The sequence below is a fragment of the Paroedura picta genome, chromosome 4 (genome assembly GCF_049243985.1).
Source record: "Paroedura picta isolate Pp20150507F chromosome 4, Ppicta_v3.0, whole genome shotgun sequence".
Lineage (NCBI taxonomy): Eukaryota > Metazoa > Chordata > Lepidosauria > Squamata > Gekkonidae > Paroedura > Paroedura picta.
Window position 1 is genome coordinate 112,940,040 of NC_135372.1, and position 17,045 is coordinate 112,957,084.

The 17,045-nt window shown below is 41.8% G+C and overlaps 1 protein-coding gene across 1 annotated transcript; it reads right to left on the reverse strand.

The window, feature by feature from the left end:
• Positions 1-1,947: 1,947 nt before the first annotated feature.
• FAM83C (family with sequence similarity 83 member C) lies at positions 1,948-16,532 on the reverse strand. The gene is made up of 4 exons (XM_077335164.1): positions 15,625-16,532; positions 6,242-6,409; positions 4,825-4,949; positions 1,948-3,636 (listed from the first exon to the last, which is right to left on the reverse strand). The coding sequence occupies exons 1-4, from the start codon at positions 16,171-16,173 to the stop codon at positions 2,763-2,765; spliced, it is 1,716 nt and encodes a 571-aa protein (XP_077191279.1). The 5' UTR covers positions 16,174-16,532; the 3' UTR covers positions 1,948-2,762.
• Positions 16,533-17,045: the final 513 nt, after the last annotated feature.

The window sequence follows — 17,045 nt, forward strand, 5'->3', positions numbered from 1 at the left end:
TAAATATATATGCTATTAAACACAACCACCATTACCAAAATTCAACATTGTGATAAATAAGGCTGTTGCAAAACTATATCAAGTCATATCTTTTCATTTTATTGAATAGAAAAAAGAGAAGCTGGCTGATAGCACCATCAATTCATATGGCGCTTCAGTGAATAAAATAAAAAGACAGATTGCCTGCCTTGAAGCAATCAAAGATGCTATTGATAAGACTGTACACCCTTGAAATACAAAAACAAACAAAAAACAACATGAAATGTATTATTTACTTATTTGGAAAGCCCTCTCCTCTCTGTTAAAAAGAATACTCATTTCTTATTTTTTAAAATCCCAATCCACAAAAAGGAATATGACCTAAACAAAATACCACCAATATAAAAATAGCAATATACAATAATTTAAAAAACAAAACAAACGGCAGCAATAAAACAAGCTCCAGAATCGTCTACATTTTGCATTCTTTGCATCCATCTGTAAGATAAGCAAACAATTCCAAAAGCACTTAAGATCTGTTGGAAAGCTAAGAGAGAAGCCATTAATCTGAGACTTGGGGCAGCTACGTAATAGACTCTCTTGCAAGTGTCACCCTTACATTTCTCAGTGTTGGTTCCTTCTGCAGGGCCCTCTGTTGACTTCGGGGCCTGGACAGGTTCACATGAATGGAGACAATCCTTTGGCAGTTTGGATCCAGGCTGTTTTGAGACACTATAAATCAAACCTAAATTTTTAATTGGGCCTGATCATAAATTGGGAGCCAGCAAAGTTGATAAAGCAGTCCGTTTATATGCTCATTGTTGCAATTCCAGTTAACATCCTAGTTGCCATATTTTGTACCAGGTTTCCAGAGAGCCTTCAAACATATTGTGATATAGAATAAATTGAGCCTTGATGTTACCTAGGTATGTGTGATAATGTTATGATCTGTTTTCTCCAGGAATGGCTGCTGCTGGCAGAGTAACTTAGGCAGGTAAAAAGTACTTATTTGCTGCCTCTACCTCTTATACAGCAAGAAGCTTAGGATTATAATGGAAAAGTAAACTTTATCTTTCAGGGGAAACTACAGCCTACTCTAGTTATGTTCTTCTTCCCCAACTTCCCACAGCAATTTGCATGGTTTAAATTTCAATAAGATCAGCAACATCCTGTCTGTCTCTGATTCCTTACTCTGATTTAGAGTTGCTAGTCTACCACCTTCCTGGACGTTAGATGAAAAGCAGAAACGGGTTGGACATCGTAAACATCCTGAGGAGAATTCCCCCAAGTTGATCACATTTTCCAGTAGTTTTACATTCTGCAATACAGGAGACAAAGTGCTCCTGTGCAGAATCTCACAAGCCAATGTCCATGAGGGACAGCAGTAATTTCTCAACACCACCTACTGGGATTTTCCTTCTTGGAAGGAATATAATTATTCCCTGTCCCACCCCCTCTCTGTCATGGCACTCACCAAGAGTGAAATCCTGCTCCTCCTGTTAAGTAAGGAAACAATAACCTCAAAGCCCCGCTTATTTGAGTGGCATTTATTTATTCATCTGATGAATACTCCCTGAAACCAGTGGGACTTCAAAGGGCCTAACTTGGATTCAGCTGTGTCCTAGTTTTTTCCCCAAGTAATTCAACTGGAAGAAACAGAGTTATGATTGTGAAAATCCATTATTCAAATCTGGTTGATCACTGGTTTTGCGTAAATATATGTCCACATAATGAAAGAGTACATCATACTGTGCACAGAAACAAGGGCAGAATTCAGGTTGCATAGGCTGCTAATTTTCAGACATCTGCGGCCACCCTTTGAATTAGTTTGCATATTTGACACCAGTGGGCCCATAGATCTTCCTTAGTGTTTATTGTGCAACTAGAAGAGCTTATTAAACATGAACACAAAAGTCAATTACTGTGGCCTTACTAGTGCAATGTTCCACTACAGAATTCACAAGTTATTTAAAGAAATATTTTCTAACCAAAGCAATATATTCTTGATTTTCTTTTTAAAGAAAAGATTTTATTGCAGGAACAGAGGCTGTGATTGACATGGCACAGGGATTTAAATAGTGATTTCATATAATTTCATATTTCTGTACCCACAGCAGGATTGCAAATGAATCTTTTTAAAATAAATAAATATATTTATATATCTTGCAAGCTGCATATCGCACATTAATACCTGTTTGCCACACCAAGGAGAGAAGGGAAGAGAAGTGAGGAAGGAGTAGCATTAGAGAGGTAGGCATCTTTCAAACCATAAATCTACATATCCTCACTATTGCTACCTGTAGCCGCTCTGACTACGGAGGCTTGCAGAATTGTCCTTAATAGGCAAAGTGAGAGGTCTGGACCTGCCAAGGAGCAGGGTTAAGCGCAATCTCTGTGACTGTCCATTAGTACGTGTGAATGATATTCCTTATCTTCAAGCTGTACCAGGAAATAATGGCTGCCCTTCCACTGATTTCAGGAACAATTTGTTATACCCAAAAGGCAAAACAATTCAAAGAAGTTCACTGACATTGATGTTTAAAGCTCTGATAATATATTATAGTTTAATTCATTATAGAAGCCTCCAGTATTAGAGGACAGTTTATCCTGTTCCTGTCATAGAGCTGATTTTAATACTTGTTATGATGCCTTCTCAGCTTTTGTTAAGCCAAATTTGAAACCTAGACCAATTAAAAATGTCATTGAGCTTCCATGTTTTTATTATTATAGATTTAATTTAATGGCTGCACTTGTTACCCCTTGCTAAGAGCCCAGAATACAGATTACAGCTCAAATCGACTGTGAATTTGCCTTGTTTTTGATTTGTTATAGTTAGTAATCAGATCCAGTTTACTATGACCAAGAGTCATCCTTTTGTCACTCCTCTGTATACGGCTTTTGCTTTCCATTGACACATCATCACAGAGGCCAGAAGTACTGGGAACTGTATATTTCATCTCGCTGTTTAGTGGATTAAAAGTCTTGCTAAGGAGATCTAGTTTGGTGTATCTGTGATTTATTGGTCTCTCATCCTTCTGTATTTTGCTTACATCTTCCAGAGGCAGAGCAGTATAGTGAAACTTGTTGCTTATTCCGGTATCCTCAGTCCCAAGTTGCAAATCATGAACATATCTTGTTTTGGAGTCTAGCAGTGGTGGAGTTACTGGCAGCCAAGATGCCTTAAATTTTAAAAGATTAGAGGCCTCATCAAATGGAGCATTACATTTTGGTGATATGCTGTAAGTAGAGCTTGGCTGCTCTGTGGGCTGGTGTTTCAAGTCACAAAGCCTGAGGAAACCCAGCGTATCTTTTTTTGTCTCACCAGCAGCCCCTTCTTTCTTCTCACCGGGTACAGTGGAGGTTGCTCGGTTTCGATATGGCGATCGTTTAATGCTCACTATGCTGGAGTTGGAGGAACTACTGGAAGGGCTTGAGGGATCACTCTCGTTGGTCTGAGAATGCTTTAAAATTGGTTCTGTTTTCTGCAAGCTGTTGTAAGGAGAATAGGTGGGTCTTTCAGCAACGGAGGCACTGAGTTTATTCACAGATCTGGATTCAGCATATGTGCATCGGAACTCTCTGTCAAAGTCCTCAACCAGTTTCCCTCTGAACTGTGTCACCAAGCAGGTGTGGACTTGGCTGCACAGCCATGTAAAACTGAAAGGAAAAAATAGAGAGAATAAAAGTCAATATCGCTCTAATGTCTAACTCAGTGGTGGGCAAACTGTGGCCCTCCATATGTCCATGGACTACAATTCCCATGGGAATTCCCATGGGAATTGTAGTCCATGAACATCTGGAGGACCACTGTTTGCTCACCCCTGGTCTAACTATTTACTTTCTTCAGATACTTTAAGAACTTACTGGGAGGAGGGGAATGGCATCTTGTAGCTTCCCCACTTTTCCTACTTGCCTTTCCCCTTCCCACCTTTCAATCCCATCCTCCTTTCCTTCTCCCCATTCCCTACTCCCCCACTTTTTCTTCTTCCCTCCACTCTAGCTTTCCTTCCTCTCTTCCTGCTATCCTTGACTAATGGATAAGTTGGGGAAATTCCATGGGGTAAGCAGGATTCCCATAAATAAAGGCTTAATGATTTCACAAACAATGAGAAATCAGGTGTGAAGATAGGTGAGCCACATGCATAGCATTAAAGCAGGGCAGTTTCCTCAAAGGAGAGCCAAGGAATATCCTGACAAAGGGCACGTGGATGTAAAGAGGAAGTGAACACTGTAATTACTGATAATGCAATTAAGATGAGAAGCAGCATGATCTCTGCATAAAGCAGGCAGGAAGTGAAAAACTGTGTAACAGTCTGTGCAATTTAGAAGGTTTTTTACACTAAAAATTTGGGGCAGGCATGATTTTGTGCAAACAAGTACAGCAGAGTTCAGACAAATTTCCTCCTGGGTTTGTGCCTATAAGATTGCAGCTTTATATGCTTTTCAAGGAGACACTTAACCAAATGTTTATAATTTTGAAATTGTATTTCCTAAATGGTGATTTCATGCCAACTCAGAGTTTTTACGTTTTGACATTCTCATGCAATTAGAAATTCAGCACCACTATCTCTTTGTTCAAAAGATGCCATGCTTTACAGGAGGAGAACCCAGATACTATTTTTCCTATTGACATTTGATAATGACTATCTTTTAAACCTACTTTGAATACAAATGGACACTTGAATTCTACAGTCGCATGGAATATCATTCATTATTTTAAATGACTGCTTCCTGAAATACATGGTGCAATAATCATTTTCTCAGGATCAAAGAAAACCACATTACAGGCTAAAGAGCATTCTTAGAATTATATGCGAAAATGACTTAATTGTTCATAGTTCTCACCTGTAGGTCCCAGCAAGGACTTGTTCACAGTCTATCATCATAAATTTCTCAAGAGCTTGTCCTGCAAGCTTCTTGCCAGCCTTACTGTAGTATGTGTCTCCGCTCACACAGCGAATGCGCATGTTCTAGAATGGGGGAAGGGGGGGAGAAGAAGGTATATTAGAAATGAGCTGAAACATCTCTCTTTTCCATTCAGTGTGGACCTTATGGGGGAAAATAGAAAATAAGTGAGTGTTGGGATGTGTCTGATCATTTTAGACATGGAACTGAAAGGCATGGGGAAATAGTTTTTTGTATTTTAAAATATATGACTTTTCGGTAAGTTAGTCTCTGGCTAAATGGCAGAAGCTACTTTCAAATACATATGTTTTTGCATGTCAGTGTAGTAATGCAGAAGGTTAATGTTGATCCATGCCTATTCAAATGGCAAACCCGATATTTACATCAACAGCAGAGGCAGCATACTCCATTTCCAAAAATCCTTTTCCATTGGTACTTTTCTCCCTGCATCCAGGGTTTTTTGCTATACAGCCTAATTGTATTGACCAGCCTGCATTGATGATTTTCTGGCTTAGCAACAACACAACACTTAAAATGTAATCCACAAAACACAGGCAGATGCATTTTAATCTTCAGCAAGAGCCCAGCATTTCTGGTTTTTATCTTTTAACTGGGTTGAGCACATCTATTAAAATTTAGATCTTAATCTCTAGATTTCCCAACTGCAAGGAACAGCAACTGATGGATGCTCAGTCTCTATCATAAGACACATCACAAATTCTCTTCCTGTTTTCAGTTTAGGGTGTTTGCTGCCAATTAAGAAGTGCGTGAGAAGGTTGTTTTTTTTTGGGGGGGGGGTGACACATGCACAGGTGATACTGGTATCTTAGTAATATTAAGGTTCTGTTCTGGGGACAGGTAACCAACCCTGTTAGAAAAACATGGTATGAAAAGGGTGAAAAATATCAGCTCAGTGATTTTATGGGAGGTGTTACATTTGGGTGAGGAAGAGTTTATGAAATTATGAACTGTATAGAGACAATATATAGAGCTTTTTCACACCCTCACCTTTGGTGTCACTCAAAGAAGTTGATTTGTGGAGTGTTTAGGACAGACAAAATTGTTATTTACTTCATTTGTACCCAGCCTTTCTTCCCAGTGGGAACCCTAAGTGATTAGGACAATACTGTTTCATAAGTACATCATCACATTCATTTTTAAAGATGTAATGATAACTATTAGCTTAGATGGCTTTTCAACACATTAGCAGCTTTTCATCCTAGTGATGGGAAGAAGAGGGGTAAGAAAATACCTTTACAAATTTCCCCCTCCCTCCCTCCCTCCCTCCCTCCATTTCCTCATGGTTTATCCCAGGTTCTTTTAATATTGCCTTCAATTAAAATAAACAGGAATATACTGGGAAGTCATCCATGGTGAGATCCATTTTACTGCACATCTCTGCAAAGTGACTGAAGTTCTTTTCATCAAGGATCAAGTAAACAGGGACGTGTCGTTTGCTTGAAGCTTCTAGCAGGTCACTGAGGATCTCCATATCTGTAAAGAGGTCCATCACAATCGCAATCACCTGAATGGAACGGGTGAAAAAATACAGCAGGCATCCTTAAAGCACTGGAAGTAGATTGTCATAACCCAATTTCCAAAACAGAGCAACTGAGTTAAGTACATTGCTTTAGTGAAAAAATTAAAAAGTGCTTTAGCAAATTAAAAGTAAAACTCAGATTGACCTTTTTATTGTGAATTTTAAACCTTTCTTGCCAAATATTACGCCAAAAAAATAGTGTTTGAAATACTCAGCTAAGGACCTACAAAAGGTGACAGAGGAGAATAACTAAAATTTTAAAATGTTAACTTTTGTATACATATGTCATATTTTTAATCTTCTATACATGTTATCTTAACCATAAGCCTTATATATAAAAGAAAAAGGGCCATGTAGGTGGTGGTGTCCGGGTGGTGTCCAGGTCAGCTGGACGCGTCTGGATTGGGCCGGCCCCTGGAGTGCCCGCCTCTAGGAGCCGCACACCAGCTGCTCGCCTACCGTCCCAGCCAGAAGGTTCCTGGCTGCTGAGGAGGGCACTTTGCTTCCTCGCCTCAGTCACGGATGCTTCAACAGGCCACCGCCTCCGCAGGTCAGTGCCCACCAGCAGTGGCTTTCCAGGGGCTGCTTGCCCTGCTATGGGCTCTTGCCACCTCGCAGACGTGGCAACAGCCCTTCCCGCCCCAATCTGCCACGCCCAAGAACCATGCCCGGCAACAGGGAGTTTCCGTCTCTGCTTGTCCCGCCAGGAGCTCTCGCCACTTCCCCAACGTGGAGTCAGACCCCTGTGGACCAAGCGGGGAGGGAAAGCCCCCACCTCCAGTCCCGCTCCTCTCCAGGCCTGCCTTCCCACGCGAGGCCTCACACCGCTTCTCCGCCGTGCCGAGAGCCCCTCGCGGCCCCCGCACGGATGGAAAACCCCTCCCGCCGGCCGCGCTCCTTGCTCACCCTGGCTTCCCATAGTGAGGCCTCACGCCGCCTCTCTGCCGTGCCGAGAGCCCCTCACCACCCCTGCATGGAAGAAAAGCCTGTACACACTCAGGGCCATTTCCCACGGCTTAAAAATAGCACAATGGTTGCTAATTGAAAACGCTACTAATTTGGCATTACCCACGACGTCGTAGACAATCTGCAACACTCCTGAAACCGATCAGCAATAAGCGCTTCGTTTTAGCGCTTTCAGGGGAATCCAGAAAAGTGGATTCACCCTCCGGATAGCGATACACTCCTGCAACCAATCTGCAACACTAGCGCTAAAGACCTGTGCGTTACCATTGTTGCGGGTTCTTCAAAGTCCCTCCTCCTGAGCCTGTCATCCAAACTTCCGGCGAAGCGATCGCCATTTTTTTTTCTCGGAGCGAGCGGGGATAAACGCACCGGCGAGCCTCTTTCTGTTTAGAGGCTTCCCTGGCTTCATTCCTTCACCTTTAGTCACTAAGCACAAACCACATAAAAGCCCGTTTGCTGAAATAAAGTCCCTTTATTTTTTACACATTAATTCAGCCCAAAATCGGGGCCGTGAGAGGGGGGGGGATTTTTTTTTTATCACTCGAGCCAGCGTGCCAACGATCATACAATCAAACGACAGCTCACATTAGGCAGCTGGATGGGTCTCTCCAGTGCAAGGAATCTATGTAGATTCGTTGCTATGGGTCTGTTTTTTTTTTTAAAAACCTTTCTTAAAGGGAAAGGGGCTGTTTGGGAGCATGCTAACGGCTGCCCATTGGCTGCTTGACGGCCAGGGGCGGGACGAGCTTGGCAATAGCGCTTCCTTTCTAGCGATTTCTGCCGAGACCGGAAGCCTGTGGGAAACGCTAAAAAACGCAACTGATTCCACTACAAAGCCAGGTGTGCAAAACGACGAATTCCACTATTTTAAATGGCGATTTTTCATTCCGCAAACAATTTGCAACAAAGATCCCTGTGCGAAAAGGCCCACAGTATCCCTTCAATTCATAATTCTTCATCAGATACTTCAGAACTTGATCTTGGCACATAGTTGCAAGGGTTAACCAACAGAAGGAGCTCAAGCTCAATAATGTCATGCTCATGAATAAAATATCTGAATTCTAATCTCTCAATATTCATGGGAGACCCAACAGTAGAAGTTCCTTTGTCTGAATTATGCTCTATAATTATATTTCTAAAGAAAGTTAATAGGATGGCTTTGTGATTTATTATTACTATATACTAGGGTATTTTTGTGTGAGTAGTATTTCAGATACAGAAAAGTTTTTAAACTAATTAATAATAATAATAATAATAATAATAATAATAATAATAATAATAAAGAGATTGATGTAACAGAGTTAAAGCAGAAAGAGTAGTACACTGGATAACTTACTTTCTGCATCATCTGTCAACTCTATGTTAGATTTTAGTAACACCCTCTCCCAAATCTCTTTTTATTGACAATACACAAATAGAAAATGTAAGGTTGTAGACTTTTCTATTGTTCCATTTGTGGTAAAATGACAGTTCCCTGAGATCTCTGTATAAAAGTTTACAGCTCTGTACAGTGAATGTTGAATTTGTACTCTGTGAATGCTTGGAGGCCAAGCCAAGGCTCCTCTCAGGTTGTTAATAGGTTGAAGAACCTGTTTCTTCCCCCTAGCAAATTCCTTTCAACTTCCAGTCTGCCAAGATAGGAAGATGGCAGTTCATATATTCATTATAAGTAGCCAGAAGACAATGGACTTGTTCCTTGCCTGGGGCATTACCAGAACTCTTTATCATCATAGGAGTAATTTCTAGATAGAGGATACCATTTATTGCCTACTTTATTTTCCTTTGCTAAGATGTTGTTTGTTGTTGCTCACTTATATGTTTTTTCTTTTTGTAACCAATGGCTGTAGTGTTTATACAACCAGGGATAATCTTTTTTCCCCTAACACTGACATTATGACTGGTTCCTGCACCCAAATATCAAAGCCCAGCTCATGCTAAACTGAGTACCAGGAAAAGCTAGTGAAATGTCTGCCTGAGCGTGGATAATCCTAACAAGGGAGAACTCCAGGATTTTTGCTATCTTCGTGGTGGTTCCAAATAGGAGAGTGACTCTTTATTTGCAGTGGAGGATCTTAAAAGGATCTGGAGCCCAGATTATAAGGGAAATGCACCTCCAACTCACAACCAGTTGGTGCCAATAGAAGAAATGAGCCCTGGCTCATTTCTTGTAGGTAAAATTGTTTTTGTTTTTGTTTCATTTACTTTTTTGGCCCACAAAATCTGTGAAAAATACTGCTGTTTTTTTTTTTTTTTGACTGATGGTTGAATTCAACAGTTTTTTCTTGAACTTGACTCAGACTGGTTGCCTTGTATTTCCACTATCCAAGTACACATGCAGTGACTGACTGGGCACAGCCACTTGCCCAGGTATCAGAATCAAATGGCTGTGATGCCCCACCAGCCACTCCATAGCAGTGTGTGAGTATTTGGGCACAACATGTAGACGTGTTTGACCAACCATCACCACACGCTGATTTAAAACTGGATTGGGAGAAAAATAGCAAAAAAGGCTTACAGAGGGGAAATCCTCCTAAAACAGTTGATTGACTCGGTCCAGAGTTTGACATTGGATAAAGTCTTTAGCCTTCTACAGAACTTCTCAACAATACAAGACAAACACACATACGTACGTTTTTGGAATTGAACTGCTGCAAAACAAAGGGCTCATAAGGTCTATGAGTAATGCTGTTTATCCTGATGCTATTTAACATCTATATGTGCCGTACAACTCATCTGAGGGTTTGGGCTGGGGTCAGCTCTATCTATTTATGGGCGACCAACCAGATGCACCCCAGTTTCATTGGCCAGGTGTCTGGAGGCCATAACACAATGGCTCTGACAGAGCCACCTAAAGCTTAATTCCTCAGAGATGGAGATCCTGTGCTAGGAAAGAAGGGACCAGGAGAGGCAGTGCATCTCCCCTGCCTAGCTGGTGAGCAACACCATCAGGAATTTGGGGGTGATTTTTGATGCCTCTTTCTATGGAAGCACAGCGGCCTGGCTGCCTGCCGCAAACGTTGCCCACACCACCAACACCCTGGACAGGTAGGGTGACAGCACCAACATTGTGGGCTCCCCCCTGCTAACACTTATTGCATCCTTGGTGCAACAGGCTTTAGAACAAGTTATTCCATGTTTTTGTTTGAAGTGTACTTTTTGCTGCATGCTGAAAAATAACTATTAACTCAGGTCATAAAAAGAAGGTATGGATGATAGACTGTGGATTTCAGAACAAGTGCATCCTACTTTACATATAGCAAAATGCTTGCACAGAAAATATTTTAATGAAGCAATTAATGTGAAATCTTTATCTAGTAAGCGATGTGTGTGCTGATCAAATGTCTGGGTTTTTTTTCAATACATCTGCGACAGTCTACACCCAAGTTTCACATTAATTGCAACACTACCTGTGTATAAATTTTATAGGGTGTAAAACTTAGCAACGTCCACATATCTTTAGGTAATAAATTTACTGTTAAGGGATTGGATCCATTTAGTTTTTTCATCCAATCTTACTGACTTATCCTTTTTACTATAGCCACCATATTGCTTTTGTTAATGTAGTCCCCATGATCCCCATCATAACCTTATTTGGTGGCCAAAGAGGACTTGCCTTCCCTTTTAAACCTAGGAACTTGTTCTATTGTTTGAATAAAGCTTTTGCCATCGCCAGCTTGAAAATTTCATTCTTGTCTACTCATCTTCAGCTGATGGGTCGTCTCTGCTTCCCTTTCTAACCAGCAGAAAAGCTAGCTGTATCAAACCCATGGTTTCCCAGTTCTTCTTTCTCATAAGTGAGCAGGTTCCCACAGAAGGTGGGAAAAGATTACTAGCTACCAAAGAAGCATGTAAACCATCTTGTTCCTTTTATAAGCTGTCCTGGAGGGTTATCCATTTAGACTGTTGTTCAAGTGGCACCTTGAAGACTAACAGGTGGCCACCAGGGAAAGTCCTGGTAGATGGATGACCTGAGGAGGACTCACCTCCCTTGCACATGGCTGCCAAATCTGAGTTGCATGAGCAACAGCTCATGTTCATCTACAACCAGCTTTCTCAACTTGGGTTTCATTAAACCCCGTTAAACATTTATTGGGTGAAATGACCACATACGGTAATGTCAACCCCTCTCCCAAAATGGCCAATGATGGGCCTGGGGGGGCAGGAAGGGGAGGGTCCCTGGGTAGACATGTGTATATAGGGTATGCTTCCCAACCATGTTCTGTACAATCATGCTACTTCTGGGGTTTCTTGAAACCTGAAGAATGTTTCAGGGGTTTCTGAATGGTAAGAAAGTCGAGAAAGGCTGATCTACAATTAGGGGTTCCCAAAATTGGTGGTATGCCCCCCTGTAGGTTGTGTAAGGGTCCAGGGGGGCAGTCAGGCATTTTGGGCAGTAGGGGGTGGTGAGGATTTGGGGGGCATTTAAGGGGGCAGCAATCTGCCTCTTCCTGCCATGGCTGCTTTTTCCTAGCAAGAGACATCCCAAAGTGGCTTGCCATTGATTGACTTTGAGTAGTAGCAATTAGGGTTGGGTGCTTCGGTATCCAAAGCAGCTGTTCTTGCCCGAAGCAGCCAGCACTGTGGTGCAGTGGGGAGGCATGGGTGCCAGTGTGCTGACTAGCACACACATGCCTGTACCTCTTCCCCCACGCCACGCTGCTTCGTGAGCGAATGGTCACTTTAGATGCTGAAGCACCCAACTCTAGTAGCAACCCTGGACTTCCTTGGTGGTCCTCCAGCCCAGTGTTGACCAGGGTCAACCCTGCTTATTTTATTTATTTATTTATTTATTTATTTATTTATTTATTTATTTATTTATTTATTTATTTATTAATTATTCAATTTATATACCGCCATTCCCTGATTGGGCTCATTGGGGTTTACATCATAAAACATTAAAAATACAATAAAATCCCCAGTAAAAACATCCCAGCTTACATCGTACAAGCGGCAGTAGTCACAATTCCAATCCCAGTTCCCTTGTTGTTTAGTGTGGTGGGAAACATAACATTCAGTGAGAGTGGGAGCCAACCCAATAGGTCATAATGTTGACAATCTCAGTATTGGAGGTCTCTGTATTGGAGGGGATCCTTAGTTGGACTATTGGGGAGACTGCCCTGGCCTCAACCGTACACCTGGTGGAAGAGCTCCATCTTGCAGGCCCTGTGGAAAGCTGGTAACTCTGACAGGGCCCTCAGCTCTTCCAGGAGCTCATTCCACCGAAAAGGCCCTGGCCCGAGCCGAGGCCAGGTGAACATCCCATGGGCCCAGGACAACCAGCAAATTTATACCCGCGGAGCAGAGTGCTCTGCGGGGGGTATAGGCAACCAGGCGGTCCAGCAGGTAAATGGGAACCAGGCCGCATATGACCTTGAAGGTCAATACCAAAACCTTGAACTTGACTCTGAAACAGACTGGTAACCAATGCAGATGACGAAGCACCAGCTGAATATGGGCCCTCAGAGGTGTTCAAGTGAGGACCCTGAAGCTGACATTTTCTTCAGGAGTGGGCTAGATGTCACCATATTTCTGCTGAGCCCCCCCCCCCCCGCAACTCTGTCCTCCCCAGGCTTTGCCTTCAATCTCCAGGATTTTCTTAACCCAGGGTTTGCAAACACTCCATGTCTCCATCTTTGGGAGGCTGGAAATACCTTCTCCTGCTTGCTCCCAGCCATGAAATCTCTCTCTCTCTCTCTCTCTCTCTCTCTCTCCTCCAATGAGGACCCAAAGGGTTTTTTACAAATGACTTTAACAAAGAACTTACATATTTTTCTATACTAAAATATGGCTGCTGCACAACAAACAAACAAAAAAGTTCAGGCGATAAAGTGTGTTTTGAATTTGCAGTAGACCTAACACCAGGAAAGGGCACTAGGAATGTGGCATGGGAGAGCAGTGGCCTGAAAAAGTTTGGGAACCACTCATCTACATCTACCACCACAGCCAGACAGACCTCCCTCCATGGGGGCTTGAGGGGCAAAGACAAGGAGGGGCCTTTCTATAAGGCCATTTTGGCTTCCCAGATGCCCCCTGCAGACTAACAAAAGGTATTCCAGCATAAACTTTTAGCAATCACATAACCTTTTTTCTTCACATGCATGGAATGAATATTTTTTTAAAGATTTGTATGACCAAGGTCACAGAAAATGGGAAGAGCAGGAATTGTGGCAGAGAGATACCTGCTGTAAACCATCCAGGTCTGAGATCATGTGTAATGAAATTAAATTGACATGATTGTTATACATAGTGAACGATGAGGAAGGACAGAGCTTCCAGCCTTCTTGGAGTGCAGATATAGAAAGATATAATTTTTAAAAGTCTAATAGTGGAGGAAGACCATTTATAGCTGTAGAGGATAGACAGACAGACAGTCAGACAGACAGTCTACCCAGGGACGGTACAACGCAAAGCATAATAATCCTAATTTCTTATTATCATGTTTTAATCATATTACCATGTTGCGTCCTACTGTAATCTTTTACGTATGGTAATTTTTTTAATGCTTCACATTGCACCTTCTGTTCAGTTTAACATTCTGTTTCCGAGGTGATTTACTGATGCCAACATTCCAGGAAGCAATCAGGTTACTGATCTCAATGATGAATGTCAATTAGTGCTGAACCTTTGTACAATACTTTGTATTTATTTCACCCTTCACATTTCCTTTGCAGGCAAACAAACAGTGCTTTCCTTTCCTTATCCATTTTTATGTTGCCATTATGGACTGGCATGTCTTACATATAAACACGAGAATGCTCTCTCCTTGCCTCTCCATAAGGCAATTAAACAGAAACGAGGCTTTCTGCAGAATTCTTGTTTCAGCCCAGACTAATGCAGCCTGCAGCTGGCAAGTTCACTAATTTCAATATAGGCAACTATTCCAAAAGGTTTATATATCAGTTTAAGAGTTTGAGAAGGAATTAGAGTATCATAGCTAATACCGCTTCCAACGCAGAACTTGGCCTGTTTGCGTGACGGAAGAAGGACATTTATCAGTAACAATCAATGGGTTTGAGAGAAAGCCAGTTAATTCCTGTCGAGCCTACTGAGTCATCCCTGTAAATAGCTCCCCCAGATATTTCCTCACCTCCAGGTTTACTTTGGTATTTAGAGCACAGAGAAAAAGAACACTTTTCAGCCATGCAGAGGGGCATTTGCAGGGGGGAACTGAGGCAGAAAGGGCACGCTTGCCTTTCAAGCAAACAAGAGAGTTTGCCATGCAATTCATAATTCCACCTTTTGATGGCATTCTTACAATAAGTGCCCACTTCTTTCTTTACCCTTCATGAATAAATATTGGCAATATGTTAAAATGAAGAGTTAGCTTCCTTCCCTCCTGATTAAATGGATAATCATTGAAATTAGCAGGAGTTATTTTCAACAAGATCTGTTTTAGATCCAGATCTATTAGCTGAATAACATCAACAGGTATGTAAGTGCAAGAAACCTGTAGCTCTCTTTTTGACTTTTTTTCCTTTTATAAAGCAGTTTGGAATGATCACAACCGAGTGGAAAATCTACATGGATTTTGGAGAAAATAGTTCAGAACAGGAACCAGCAGGAATGTGGCATTTTAATAGTGGATCTTTTCTGCGAATGCCACGTGGATTTTCAGATTTTCCACATATATTCCTTCACTGACTCATCCTAAAATGCTTTCATGTCTAGAGCCACAATTGTCACAGGAACGGTCAGAAATGGCTTGTGGAGCAATTTTACCTGCCACACAGAGGCCATACCAAATTTAAATTATGATAACATTTTGCCCTGTTTCATGTATAAGGAAAATAAATTTGTTTTCTAATTTGTGCAAGTTAGACTCACCTTTGTCTCTCTCTTAAAATTTGGAATTTAGTGCCCAGAACATATGCAAAAATCTCTATAACTCTGAAGTTCACAGTAATCAGTTTTCCTGGCTTTATTATAGAGCCTGTGAAGGAGTTAGGCTGTGCAGCAAAATCTTTCTGGATAATCCAGTGGCCCGCAAGACTGCAGAAATTGGCCTTCTTGTGATAGAAATATGGTCTCCCTAACACAGAATTATCAAACTTCATAGCCTGCAAAGTAATTCTCTACTTTGTTTACAATTTTTCCAAGTACAAAACAATACAATAATGAGGCACTTAAAATAACACACCAAAAAATAGTATATGAAGTCCAATATTATAAAACACAAGAGTCCCACAGAAATGAGAACCTTCCCCATTTAGATTTTTTACAATTGTTGTACTTACTCTCTTGGCCTTGCTTATTAGAGATCGAAATAATTCCTTTATGTTGTTTGCCTTGTCTCTTTGAAAATACAAACTGACTTCAGTTTTCTCAAACCAGGAGACAGGGGGCACCGCTGGCCAACCCAGCTCTAATTCTGGGGGATCAATGTCTGACATACATGGAAAGTAGGTCCCAGATGTAACTTCAGAAAGGAGAGAAGCCCTGTCTACATTATCTTCTCTCGCGAGCCCTGCCTCATGTCCATTAATGGGAGAACCTATGATGCATTGGCTGTGTTGGCTCATGTAATCCATGTCTAACGTGGAAAGAAATGGTAGCTCCTTTTCTTGAACAACGGCTTGCAGATAGCCGGATTCACCCTGCTCCAGAAAGGCATCCACAGCCAGTCTAGCCGTCTCACTGTGCTGTAACAATGAAGGAGTGACTTCTGTCCGCCATGGCTTTTTCAAATCCTCCAAACGACTTTTCAGCTGCCCCGTGGCCCCTTGAGAACTCCCAAAGCTCCTGTGGAGCCAGCTCTTTGCTTCTGCCGATGGGTATCCAAACATGATAATGGTTGCTGTTGCTCCTGCTGAGGGAAATTCTCAGCCTTCCTTTCTTTTTTGTGTGAAACACTGCTCCCCAAGCTCTCTCACAGTTAAGATCCCCAAGAGACAGTGTTTTGAGCTGTTTCTCTGATGTTTCCTTGGTCTTCAGCCTCTTCTAAACATTTGAGCATCCCAGGGCAAAACTGGTTTCTGAAGAAGTCTCTGTTCTCAATTTTCCCCTTGAAGTAGGAACAGTTGCTGAAAATTCTGGGTTTCGGGGCCTATCTCGATGTTTCCTTCCTCATGGAAATGAGGAGAAGGTTTTTCCGTAGCTGCTTTTAGACATACTTCTTTCAGCAATGCGACCCAGTTAAGTTCCCGCCCTAACTAACCCTAAACTAATTTCTCTCGTACAGACAAAGCACTGGAACCCGTTCTGTCAGTTCTTATGCCTGGAGAGGAAATACAAATGTCGAAACCTGTTCTCGGGTCAACATGAATTTATGTCATAATTATAACTATACCCAAATGATACGACAGTGTAATAACACCGAGCCAGTCTGGAAATGGGGAGGTAGGCTGCCAGTAATTTCTTAGCACATTTCTTTCTCAGGTGTTTAAAAGGATCTGAGCATCTGTGATGCAGATTGTTTAAATTAGGGCAAAGCAATGGATATTCATGCTTTCCATTGAACATGTTTTGTCTGAACTGCAAGATAAATGCTAGATACTGGGCAACTTATTTTCTGTACAATGTTTAAGTTACCCTGGATGTTTAGCTTTCAGGCAACATTGCCAATGTTTGGACATGTCTAGGTTGTTTAAAAAGGGAAAGCTTTAAAAGTTGCTGCTTTCCCTGTGTATTTCTTCCTGGTCCATTTAAACTACTAATA